Raw genomic sequence first — 12,877 nt, forward strand, 5'->3', positions numbered from 1 at the left:
GAATTGCCCAGAATTAGACTTTTCAAATTGATAGGGCAAAGTTGTACAAGACCTTTTTGGGACACCCAAAGCCGATCAAAGTTGGAGCAAGAAGCTAAAGGATCTGCATTTCCAAATTGTAGTGCTGCAGCTGCCTGATTTTGCAAGTTAAGGACAAGAGATATAACACTCAAGGATAGGTGGAAGCATATATTGGTTGATATCAACGATATATTTGTCTTGTCCTTAACTGAGGTATACCCCCCAGAAATGTCCACTGGATCAAGAACTATAAGACCTGAACCTGCTTCGACAGTGAGATCCTTCACAAGAGTCTGTATCCAAGTATCATCTGGTTTTGAAGCATACCTGTACAAAATAGAAAACAACTACAAACTTACTGCTTCATGTCAGACACTGGTTACAACAATGAAACAAGAATGTGCACATATTTTTGTAGCACATGCATGCCATCTAGATTCAATGGATGCCCTCTAGAGTGTTGGACTCAAGGTGCGTGGGTGGATGTTTGTATAGATCTGTTTAAGTCAGATAGGATCTGTTAGACTCAAGGTGAATGGGTATACACATGTGTATACATCCATGTGTCATTCCTTAGTTTTAAACATTTTGATCATTCGAATGGTTATGTCTAAACTCAAAAAAGTCTTTTGATGATGAAACAAAGAGAATAAGAAATCCTAAGACTTATATTTCATTTCAAGGAAGACTAGAAGTGGCAATAGCAATTGGGGAGACTCAATTCTTATGGAAACCCTCTATCTTTCTCTCTCACACATGTTCCCATAAATCCTTGGGCCTTTGTTTTTTTTTTTTTTACTTTTCATCACATAGGGATTCATGCTAATGAGAAAAGAGGTCATTTATATCCAAAAGGAGACAGAAGGAGGGATTCAATGGGAATGAATCAAGCCCATTTAGGGATTGGAATTCTGTTCATGGTGCCTTCAATGAATGCAGCTTAGCTGGAAAAAATGATTCATTTTTTTTAGTAAAAGGGCTTCAGACATCCAAATTCATCAAGGAGGATTGGTAAGTTTTCCTAATGTAATAAAAATTCTTGGACCAGATAATATTACATAGTGTTGTCCAGAACTTGGACCAGATAATGGATGGAGAAGGTATAGTCAAGATGAATGGATTGACCTCATTAAGAGTTGGAGAGAATATCTTAGTGTATCTTTAGTTAGATGGATATAAATTCCTATTAATGGGTGAGTGATAAAAGTTTTATAAATTTTATTGCAACCCACATAGTATGTAAATAATGTTAATCTTATAATGGAATTTGAAATGTATTGAAATTCATTTAAATGGAGAAACACATCTATGCTAAAAAGGAAAAAGACCTCCAAAGGCATTTGTCTAAATATAAAGGAGTGAATGGGTGATTGTTAAAATATTTATTTGGTTATATAAATAAATCTGTTATGTAGCCCTAATTGTAAATTACATGCAGAGTTTAGAGTGTTTAGGGACAGAATCAGTGCTACCACTACAAGGTATCCCATATAGTTGCATGGAATAGCTCTACAAGTTGTAGGTTTACATGAATTATGAATCTGCCTCACCATTGATCTCTCTTTATTGGTCCAATTAAGTTTTAAAAACTTGAATTATTGGATCCAAATTTGTCTCCACAGTTCTTTGACAAAGAGATGCAGTGGGTTTAGGAAACCTTTTGAACACACCTATTCGAATTAGGATTTGTGAAATTCTACAAATACAATGGGTTGACATCTATTCCTCTATTAACATGCAAATTATAATTATTATTATGAGACAAGTTCAACTGTCTTTGTAAAGAACAATTCAAACAAAAAGAGAAATGTGAAATCAACTCAGGTGTTTTTCCTAGTACTTGATGATCTTCTTCGTGAGCTTCACCACCTATGGCCAAGGCCTTTGACGTATGTTGAGATACAAATTGGGCATGATCACCACAGGAGGATATTGGATGTTTAGAACTTTGAAATGTATTATTCTCCTCCTAAGAATTAACTGTGGTAATTGGGTTCCTGTAACTAAGAAGTTGTTCTTGGCTCATACAACCTGCTTTGGGTCGAAAATTTTTTTCCTAATGGTAATGGTTAAATTTGTTGATTTTGAAGTACAGATAAAATGTTTAACAAGTGTCAACCACCCCAAATTCTGCTCGAAAAGGCTCCATAAGGAGCTAATGACAGTCAAGATGACAAGAAGCATGCTCGTGCATGATCATCATGAAGATGATTATGATAGGGCTCATTAAAGACCTTGCTTTCAATCTAAAAGCTAGATGTCACAAACAAAGACGGATGTTATCCTTATTCATCTTCCTCCTCCATTTAATTAGTTTGTATTATCTTACAAATGAACACCCCTTCCAGAGTTATATCTAACAGAGACATTAAAAGTCACTTTTACCCTTTTGAGCACTGAAGAGAGCAACAGTGACCTAAATTGAGGTTTTGAGAATCTTCATTGCAGAAAAGTAATTATTCTCACTAGCAAAGAGTGGATTCAGAATGCATAAGGATTAGAAGAAAAGAAAGTAAGAAACAATTGCTCTTAGCTACTGGTCCTGGTCCACTGGATAGAAAGAAACTCTGGTTCTTCAAGATTATCCTCTTTAAGATCTTCTCCATCTTCGAAGTCATTATTCTTGTCTCTATCCTTTTCCTTTCTCTCTAAAGTGCTTGCCACTTTTGACCCATTCCCAGATCAGTAATGGAAACTCTATAACAACCCCGGACTCATAAACCCATTTCAAGCCACTTTTATTTTATCTTAGTGGTTTTTCATGTCAATAACCTCTTTCTACTTCAAGCTATTCTTTTGGGTACTTCTCCTTTCAAGCCAAGTACTTGGAAATTTTAAGGGCATAAGAATTTGAAACCAATCAGTATGACAGTATGTTGTAATCTACCAAAACAGATAAAAGTTAAAACAGAGTACTTTTGTTTCTCCCACTTTGTCCAGTCAAGTGGAAAGTGTCTTCCTTCTTAGTATTTGCAAAATGAATTAAATTGTAAAACGTCAACCATATATTTATGATCAGAAAATATGAAAATTAAACAAGGTAGTAGGTCCTCAATCAATCTACTTCCATATTATCAGAAACCAACAGGCATAGATGCCTTGGAAAATGGAAATCTAAATCTTAATAAAGGATCAAAGCTTATTCCATATAAGTGGAGAGAAAGCTGGGATGTGCAAGGTTGAACTCAAACACTTAGTTCCCATTAGTCAGATTTGGTGTCCTGCAAGGCTAGTTTTGTAGGTGCCTCATTTCTGCTCATTGCAGAGGTTCATCACAATGAGAGGTGTGCTGATAGCAGTCTCTTGATAGTGAAAGGTTCTATCTTGAAGGGCATTAGTCTCTTGCTAGAGAATATGCAGGCTTGCTTCTGTTTCACAGTGAGGTGTAGCAAAGAGGTTGTATGCTTAAGAGTTGAAAGGCCAATCATGTTGTACAAAGTACAGTGTTGGGAAGTCAACAAACAAGTTCATGTCCAGAAAATGAGAGTGGCGTAAATGTATATGCTGTGATGGATGAGTAGACAAAATTAGAAGGATAGAATCACATATGGAGTCAATGCCGGGAACTAAGTAGTAGTTCTAATCATAGTTTTCAAGGCGCCAAGGCGAGGCTAGTTGACAGGGGGGCGCCTAGTCGCCTAGGCGATGGATTTTTTATGTAGAAAACATAGATCCTAGGGTAGTTCCCTAGGTACCATAACCATATTTCCTTAACAATTATTCATAATTTTCATAAGAAAAGTATAGCGTTCATGTTAAAGTATAGAAAATCAACATATTAATGAGAAGAAGAAAAAGAAGGAAAAGAACATTCAAAAAATATAAGGGCTGGACCCTTATTTTTGTTATAGGAAAATAAGAAAAAAAGTAGTAGTAGAAAATGTGTTCATTAGACAAAATTTTAAGTTCTTCCTTACTTATTGGTTCAGGTTTTAAAGTCTTTGAGGGTTCAATACAGGTTTTAGGAATGTTTGTATTGATTAAATCCTAACAAGTAAGAAAATAATAAAAAGAAATTAGTAATATAAAAACATAAAATGAATATTTTAGTTTAATAGTGCCTATTTTATAATTATAATGTCAAAAAATAAAGAATAAAAAAGTATTTTATAATACATAGTACAAAACTGCTTGGCAATTAGGCAAGGCAAGCCTCAAAGGGCGCCTTGTTGCCTAGGCGTCACCTTGACAACTATGGTTCCAATAGGTGATAAATTGAGAGAAAGTAGACTAAGATGGTATGTTAACGTGCATAGAAGACCATCAACAGAACCCATAAGAAGAAATAACACCAATAATATAACAATGGATATGCCATTAAACAGAATGGAATAGAAAAACAGGATTCATGTAGCTGACCCCATATTTATGAAAATAACTTAAAGAGGATTAGCTACGGATGGAATATATTTTTACTCACATGAAACTTAAATCCATTTTTGCACGGAGAAGCTTTTCGCCATGCGAGAAATCATCCAAGGATGGCTTCGTACTATCAAAGAAGGTGAACTCAGAAGATACAACCTGCAGAACTCAGTATCAAAAGTTGAAATAAGAGGTGCAAGCAGATAAAGATCTTAACAAGTAAAGGGAAATGACAGAATAAAATAACTACTTGGATTGATAATGGGATTTCATTCAAGAAAAAGCAGAGGTAGGCAACTGAAAATACCAGAAAAAAGGAAAGTTAAGGGTGCACAAATTGGGATGCCAAATCAAAATGAAATAGGACAATACTGTTTCCCCCACATGAAAAGATTACATAAACAGAAAACCACCCAGCAATCAATCAAATGTACCTTTAATGTCATTACTAGAGTCAACAGAAAAAAGTAAAGAAATCCACAGCTCTACAAAAAGACCATCCATGCCCACCTTCCACAAATAAGCATTTACATGATAGCAGCTTTTAAATAACTCAAGTGATATGTTGGCTCCCTTGATATTATTAAGTACCATCCTGCAGAAAATGGGGCACCAAACAACATACTCTCCCTTGAATCAGATAATTATGATGGAGAAGCCAAATGGTCAACTATGGGATCCTATGAATATATTTTGTCTATTTATGGGATTTGGGAAAAAAGCAAATTTTGATCATTTGATCAAGTTGTAGGTGAATCCAATCTGGTAGCTTGCTTCAGTTTGTTATGTTATTCATAAAACTTAAGTAATAGGATGGGTAGTTGATGAGAGTTACAGCAATTTCTCCTAGTTGAAGTATGATAGTGATATTATTATAATTTCTATTTTTGGCATAATTTTCCTTCTGTAGATCTTCTTTTATTTTATTATCAAAAGGATTTCTATTTTTCATAACTATAGGACTGGATTTCCCTAGTAGCATACACACAGACATACCAGAAAGCAGACCTTGTGAAACACAAATGAAATAAAAAAAATCATTTTGTGTCCCATTTATAATGAGAAAATAGATCCTAAGCAAAGATTTCTCCAATTTAGCATTCTGTTATTAGGAATCTAAATGCATTTTCAGGTTAATGGTGAAATGAAAAATAAGCTATCCCTCCTTTTTTTACTGATTGGTAAATTGGTGTCCCTCCTTGGTACTGAGATATTATGAAAATCATTGGTGACCAAAATATGCTAAAACTAAATGGTGCAACCTCACCCCTTTGCCTGAACCACATCAGACACAGGGCACAAGTGGGAAACCATCATCACTAAAGGAAGAACTGATAAGTCCAGCACTACCAAACCCTAGAGCAAAATCAGCTCATAATTCTATAAAGCCTTAACACCAACAAATGCAATATTTAAACATAAAACTGTGAAGAAATCTAGAGATGTAGATACAAAAATGCTAAAATGACACTCTTCTGGACTAAAACCTAAGTGAACTTTCTAAAAATTACACCTTTGCAAAATCTAAATGGTAGTAAAACGATAACACCATCAAAAGCAAATTTTGAACCATCATACCTGGGCTTCAAATACAAAGCTTTGCATATTAAAACCATTGTTTGTATCTGCTGCAGCAGTAGCTAAGGTATCAGATGATCCATGAAAAATTGTCGGATTTTTTGTATCACTATTAGAAGTGAAACTGTCTAACAATAAAATTTTGACACCATCTTCTACTGAGACTGAATAGCTACTATCATTGCTCAAGTATGTACGCTTCCTCAAAAGGTCACCATTCTAACAAATAAACAAAGAAAACATAGCATATTAAATAGATAAGAAGTACATCATGGATGAAAAAATGACTAACTCTGGAATATAATGTGAATATGTCTAAAACAATAATAGCATATAAGATGACCAAATCCATGTAACAAGCACATTCAATTTTCTCAAATCTAACCATGGGGATGAAGCAGACTGACTAGTAATAAATGAACTATGGGATAAGGATTTAACGATGATTCTAGCACTAAACATAAGAATTAATCAGAGCAAAAAAAGTTCCAGGCTAAATCTCTAAAAACTGTAAGTTTTCTGTAGGATTCTATGAATTTAAATCCAAAATGTTAGTATAGGGATGCAATATTTTGTATGAAAATTTATGGGCATATTTGGAATGACATATTGTATGACTTTTAAGCATTTTCAGCTAGTTTTTCTACAAAAGGATTAAAATCCCCTTCATGGGAGAAACAACCAAAATTCAAGAAATTAGGGTTCTAGATGGAGTTTTGGAATGGAATTTGGTAAGATGGTAAGTGATGATTATCTATGAGGATGACTTAATGTGCGAGCAACCAGAGATGGTCAAAAACCAAAGGAAGATACATGAAACAAGAAATTTTAATTTTTTAAAATAAACATATGGAAAATGTATCAAGTTCAAGTTAAGTCATTTAGCATTGTTTAATGAACACCTTTGATGAAGAATTTGTGGGGTGTTGCTGACGACCAAATCTGCTATTAGAATTATATATATGGAATAACTGAATGAGCACGGAAGATAGTATGGAGCATGAGAATAACTCACCACTCTTGTCATAATCTCTAATAACTCAAATAAACTCAATTCACTTATTCACCATGTTTTTAGGGATGAACCAAACCCATTTAATTTTATTTAAATGGGTCATTAACAGGTTAGCAGGTTAGATAGTTTGCATTGAAGTTCAACCAAAACCCAACCTGCCCAATTGCCACCCCTAAGCCTTGCTCCAATTAAATGGGGTTACACGAACCAGTTTAGCCACTCCACTCTGCTCAATGTTGGTGTTATAGAAAATATCAGCAATCCAAATAATATGCAAAAATATTGAATGCTATTTATGTAATGACAAAAGATGCATAAGTAGACCCCTAAAAATTATTATCTTGTTCCAAATAATCAAAACTATACAGTGAGCTTAAGCAAATTTTAAATCATAATAGATCAACTAAATAATTTATTATAAAATAAAAGCCAAGATTTATTAACCTCATGTTTAAAAAGAATATGTAGTTGGCACAGAGTGATAATCATGTCCATGAGCATTAACACTGCTATTCCACATACTAAAACATTGTCACCAACTTGCATGATGATACTATCTTTTGTACTCCACAAAGGACCCATAGATTTTATTGGGGAATACGTTGATTCCAACAATTTTTCATGTAGGTACCAATGGAAATGAAAACATGTAGTAGAAATATTACAAAAATTGTGAACATTAAATTTTGTTCAACTATTACATGTGTGTGTATATAATTAAAATATGTATATTTGTTTTCAACTATTACAAGGATTACATTTCTACAATCATTCCTAAAACGCAAATATGCATGAGTTCATTCTAATTAAATTAAATGCTTACCAGGAATGAATTTTTTTAGAAGCATTTATCAATGTCAATTTATCCAAGGTGAGATTTCAGATAGACACAAACCCAAGACCCACCTCCACAAATAGGTGCATATTTTCTTTCAATTTTATTTTCCATCCTCTCTTTTTTCCATTTTGGAGTGGAAATCATGCACACCGCACAAAAGTGACAAAGCAGGGAATTCATATAATGTCAATCAAGCATCCTAAATCGTTACAATAATACTACAGAAATTACTACAGACTTTTGTATCTCCCATTGAATGGTGATGAAGATACCTGATGTCGTAACACTGGCATTTCAGGAGCTAAATCTATTTTCCAACTTAATCTATCAACTGGATAACCCACATTGTCCAAGACATATATTTGTAGGAAAAGAGGTCATTTTTTTTCTAATTGTATGCTAATAACATCACACTGGAATTAACAGTATCTATTTCCTTGATTCCATTATGCTTAAAAGAGCTGGTGCACAATAATTCCCATTGGCATAATACAAATGCTGTTGTGCCATTGTCCAAACACCGTTTATCATGATCATTAGATCTTGACACCAGGAAAAGAATAGACAATTAAAGATGAACTTGGTAGTATGCAAAGAGATACATATCAAAAGGGGACATATGTACCTCAATTTTTACATTCATGAAACGCAACTTTTTGCCATGTCCAATAACAATGATAGGTTGTAATCTTGAAGGTGATATTTCTTTCAGATCAATTTCTTCACTTAAACAGATTGTCCCTCCACAACCATCATATATGTATTCATCAACCCCTACAGCATCAGCTATTAACTGCTTACACGGAGATAGATGGACCACATCATCTTTCTGCTTGTAAAGAGGAGATGAGAGTATAATACTGTCATTTCTAGTTAATGAATCATTCTTGGGATCCAACATTTCCTCCCTACCAGTTATTGCTCCCAAAGATGGCACAAAAAATTCAACCACTGCAAGAAGAAAATCTAAAACAACAAGTACGCGAAGCTGCTGGATGTGAACAACAAATGAGCAAGAAGATGACTGTAGTCTGTAGTCCATCAATAGCATAGTCGAAATAGGAGCATCCATATCATGGGAAGCTTCAGGGTCCATCCTCACAGTTTCACTTTTGTTCAAAGAAACATGAACATTTCCAGCAGAACTTTGCCTGAGTATATCTGAGGATCCCAGCATCAGGCGCATTTCAGACTTTGTATCAGGGCGAATGTCCAGAATAGAGAATGAAGGGATAGTTATATAAATATCTGTTTCAGACAGTGAAGTCATCCGATAAGATACCCAAAGCCCTTCCAGCTGCAGAAGTATAAGAAATAAGTCAGAAATATAGGAATTCACATCAGAGAAAGGGTGGAACTATTGAAGAATAACTTTGAAATGCAATGAAAGATATAAAAGTGTATGTAAAGACGAGGCAGAACAAAAGGAGTTCATGTTGGATGAAGGGCCCACATTGCTAAACCCTTCCTATAGAACAGGTGCTGCAAGCAAAAAAGTCATTACGCCTGCTCTTTAGCAACAGTTATTAGGCTTTTACCAAAGAGAATGAAGAAGATGAAGGAGAAGCAGGAAGAGCTCAACAGATAGAGCAGATTCCAACCTAATTACTGGTAATGCTAACAGGAAACTTTTTTGTTACTAGCCAAATTCTAGAACCCATAGGAGCAGGAGTAAGAGGAAGCTTGAGAAATCTATTTCAAAATCTACATATTGTAGGGGAAAACAGACTCGGGGGTGAAAGGTGTTTGATTGGTGCTTTGCTCTTTCTGTGTAGTAGATGGCACATAGGTGATCTAGCTTGCATACTTATTGTATGCATCTCCTTTTTCTTAATGAGTTTCACAAAAATGACAATTCAATGATGCAGAAAAGAAAAAAAAAAAACAGAAGTACTTACAGAAACACGAGCTAGAGGTGACTCTTCATCAATGCCATTGCACAAGTCCAGTAAGGCATAGTTGACTTCAACCGCCATTACAGTAACAGTACGTGGCAGTAAATTCTGGCTATTTATATTAGCCTTGTCAGTCAACTTGCGAATTGTATCTTTTGTATCTGACATATTGCGAAAGCTAGGTGGTAGTCTTGGCTCTTCAGACATATTCATGATTGCACAATCAAGAATAACATGATACTCCTTATCAGACATCAATACATGTAATAAACCAACCTGTTAATGATTGATCAAAAAGAATTATTCCAAGAACTTGAGTCCACTGAATTAAAAGAAACTAAAATATCAACGAAGTTAAGAAACTAATATCAGAAATGCCGTATGGAAATATTCTAAAAAAATATAGATATGGTGAAAACATTGTGAAATATGCAAAAATATAGAATGCTATTTTATGTAATGATAAAAGATGCATAGCTAGACCATTTTGAACTATTATCTTGTTTCAAATCATCAAAACTACATGATGGAGTGAGTTCATGAGAAATTTAAACTCAGAGAAAGTACAAATGATTCGAATAGATTAACCAATTAATTAATTATACAACAAAAACTAAGATTTACCTTCAAGTTTGAAAAAGAATTTTGGGCTGGCTAAAGTCATAATTATATCCATTAGGTCGTCATAACACTGTCCACATATCTAAAATATTGTCACCAACTTAGCATATAATACTGTTTTGTACTCCACACATGACCAGTAGCTTTAATTAGGGGTTATGTGGATTTCAGTAATATTTTGCATCGGTACCCATGGAAATGGAAATATTAGGAAATTTATGGACAACCAAAGGTTCCTCACAAGGTTATACTATATAAACCACCTCTAGGAGATGAGACACACCAACATAAGTGCTTTCTCACTGATGGGGGACCAAAATCTCCAAGAGATACCCACACACACAAAAAAAAAAGAACTTCCACCACTACCCAAAGTAAATGAGTTTCACCTCTGGGCAATCATACCCATGTAGAAAAATTCTGAGAAATAGTAAAGGTTGCACATTGGGTTAAGGCCACCAGAACTGTTTAATTCTATTTCCATGGACAGAACAATGTTTTAGAACGCAGAGGCATGATGCGAGGCGTTCCACGACCTAGAGTCGTGAGGTGTAGTTCAGAACGTAGGAAGCGTAAGCCTCCCAAGCACAAGGAGGCGTAAGCCTCCTTAAGAGGAGGGGGTCAGGAGGAAGAAGGGGGAGGAGGAAGAAGAGGAAGGGGGATCTCAACTTTTCTTTATTTTTAATAAAAATCTTTTATATTAAGAAGAGCAAAGGTGTATAGCACTAGTTGAAGGGGATGGGGGCAGACCACTTTCTTCCTCCTTATCTTTTCTTCCCTTCCATTTCCTTTTCTTTTCTTTCATTTTCTCTTTTTTTTTTCTTCTCTTTCTTTCTTTTAATTTCCCTTCCCTTTCTTTTCTTTTCCTTTCCTTTCCTTTTTTTCTTTTTTTCTGTGTTTTATATGAGGTGCACATGAGGCGTACGCCTCTAGCATGCCTCATGAAAAAATCGTATGAGGCGTATGCCTCTTGCACCTGAGGTGTATGCCTCTTGCACCTGAGGCGTATGCTTCAGATGTGTCAGCACCTCTGGCATACGCCTCAGGGCATTTTCGGAGCACCTCGCCTGGACGCCTCCCACGCCTTTTTAAACACTGGGACAGAATTATAAAGGGATGGAATTGAATGGCAAATCCATCCACAAAGAAAAATGAGTGTTAGAATGTTAGAATGATGTCTCTTTGTATGAGTGTTCGGCTGAAAAGAGTTCTTATTAGCCCATACATAAATTTAAGTTATCCTGTAACTGGGCCTGTGTTAATGGGCCTAAGCCTGTTTAATGTTTTAAGTTAACTGGGTGTCCCATCACTAATCAGGGGCATTCCAGTACTTTCTTGTATCTTGTACTACATTCAAATATAAATAATAGAATGGTCGACTGGCAAGTACAGTTCGACATTCCAGCATCTCTTCTTCTTCTCCTCCTTTCTGCTACTTCGACTACAGTGGTTCAGCTTTCAATGAGCATTTAATGGAAATCACCAACAACAAATTAATTCAAAATGAATTTTGATCGTTGTAGCTTGTGGAATCCCAGTGTATTAGCTGTTGAATGAACCTTTACACAATATCCTTTTTTGGTTTTAGCAATGTATCTTAATGGCAAATTGTAATTTTTTTTAATCAGCAAAAAAAATTTATTGAATTAATTAATTATAAGAGAGATAGCAGTACAGCTTGATGACCATAAAGTCATCCAAGTTTGCTAGGTTACATAGAAGCCGAAAACAACTGTTGCCTTTCCACTCCTTGTTTAAAAAGGGAATCAACTAACCCATTTGCACACATTCTAACCCACTTGAAATCAGCATTTAGTTCTAATGGCATATTGTAATTAATATTGCTATGACAAACTTTTATCCTGAGACAATTTCCTCGCTTTTATCCTCTGAGAAGTGTAGAGAAAATGGTTGACCAGCTTGTGGTCCCCACCTGCTCATATGTTTTTCTTGTCTATAGTGCTGTTAGAAGACTGTTAGAATCTTTTTTTCTGCTGTTTCTGGTGGCAGGGGCATTCCTGTCATTGTACACTTAATGTTGAAAACCTTAAATTTTAAACATCATTTGGGGCGGCAGACTAAGCAAGCTGAACCCTCACATTCTTTTCTGTTCTCTATTCCTCTTCTTCTCTTCTCCTCTCTTCTCATCCTCTTCTCTTCTTTTCCCTTTTCTCCTCTTCATTTTCTGGTTTATTCTTCTTACTTGACAGGTCTTAACCTTCTTGGTTTCAGACAACTTGGTATCAAAGCAGGCCTGAACCTAGCTTGAGCTCTCATGTAGGTGTTAACCGGCTGAGTACATGAGAGTTGTTCTAGGGCTGGAAGTTTCAGATTGAGTCGCCTGGTTCTTGGAGGTCAATGGAGATCGTAGAAGGTGCCCAAGATTCAAATCTCTTGGAGAGTTGTCCAGTGACCAGGAAGGATCGGAGAAAACAGGTTGGTTTCTGATTTAGAGCTTAAATCAGAGATTGAGAGTTGTGCCCAGTAGTGTCTGGGTTGTTTTTTATTGTTCTCGACTGTTAAAGTGTCTGAAATTTCTTTGAA

At 35.4% G+C, this 12,877-nt stretch overlaps 1 protein-coding gene across 2 annotated transcripts in view; it reads right to left on the reverse strand.

The window, feature by feature from the left end:
- LOC104604127 (uncharacterized) overlaps positions 1-12,877 on the reverse strand; it is a 185,859-nt gene that overhangs the window by 58,084 nt on the left and 114,898 nt on the right. For both annotated transcript variants that reach the window (XM_010268359.3, XM_088898921.1), the window contains 5 exons: positions 9,716-9,988; positions 8,443-9,114; positions 5,965-6,183; positions 4,442-4,545; positions 53-348 (listed from right to left, as the gene is read on the reverse strand). In XM_010268359.3, the coding sequence (XP_010266661.1) occupies positions 53-348; positions 4,442-4,545; positions 5,965-6,183; positions 8,443-9,114; positions 9,716-9,988 (1,564 nt within the window). The remainder of the gene's footprint in view (positions 1-52; positions 349-4,441; positions 4,546-5,964; positions 6,184-8,442; positions 9,115-9,715; positions 9,989-12,877) is intronic.

Source organism: Nelumbo nucifera, chromosome 2 (assembly GCF_055504915.1).
Source record: "Nelumbo nucifera cultivar China Antique chromosome 2, China Antique-T2T, whole genome shotgun sequence".
In the NCBI taxonomy this organism is placed as follows: Eukaryota; Viridiplantae; Streptophyta; class Magnoliopsida; order Proteales; family Nelumbonaceae; genus Nelumbo; species Nelumbo nucifera.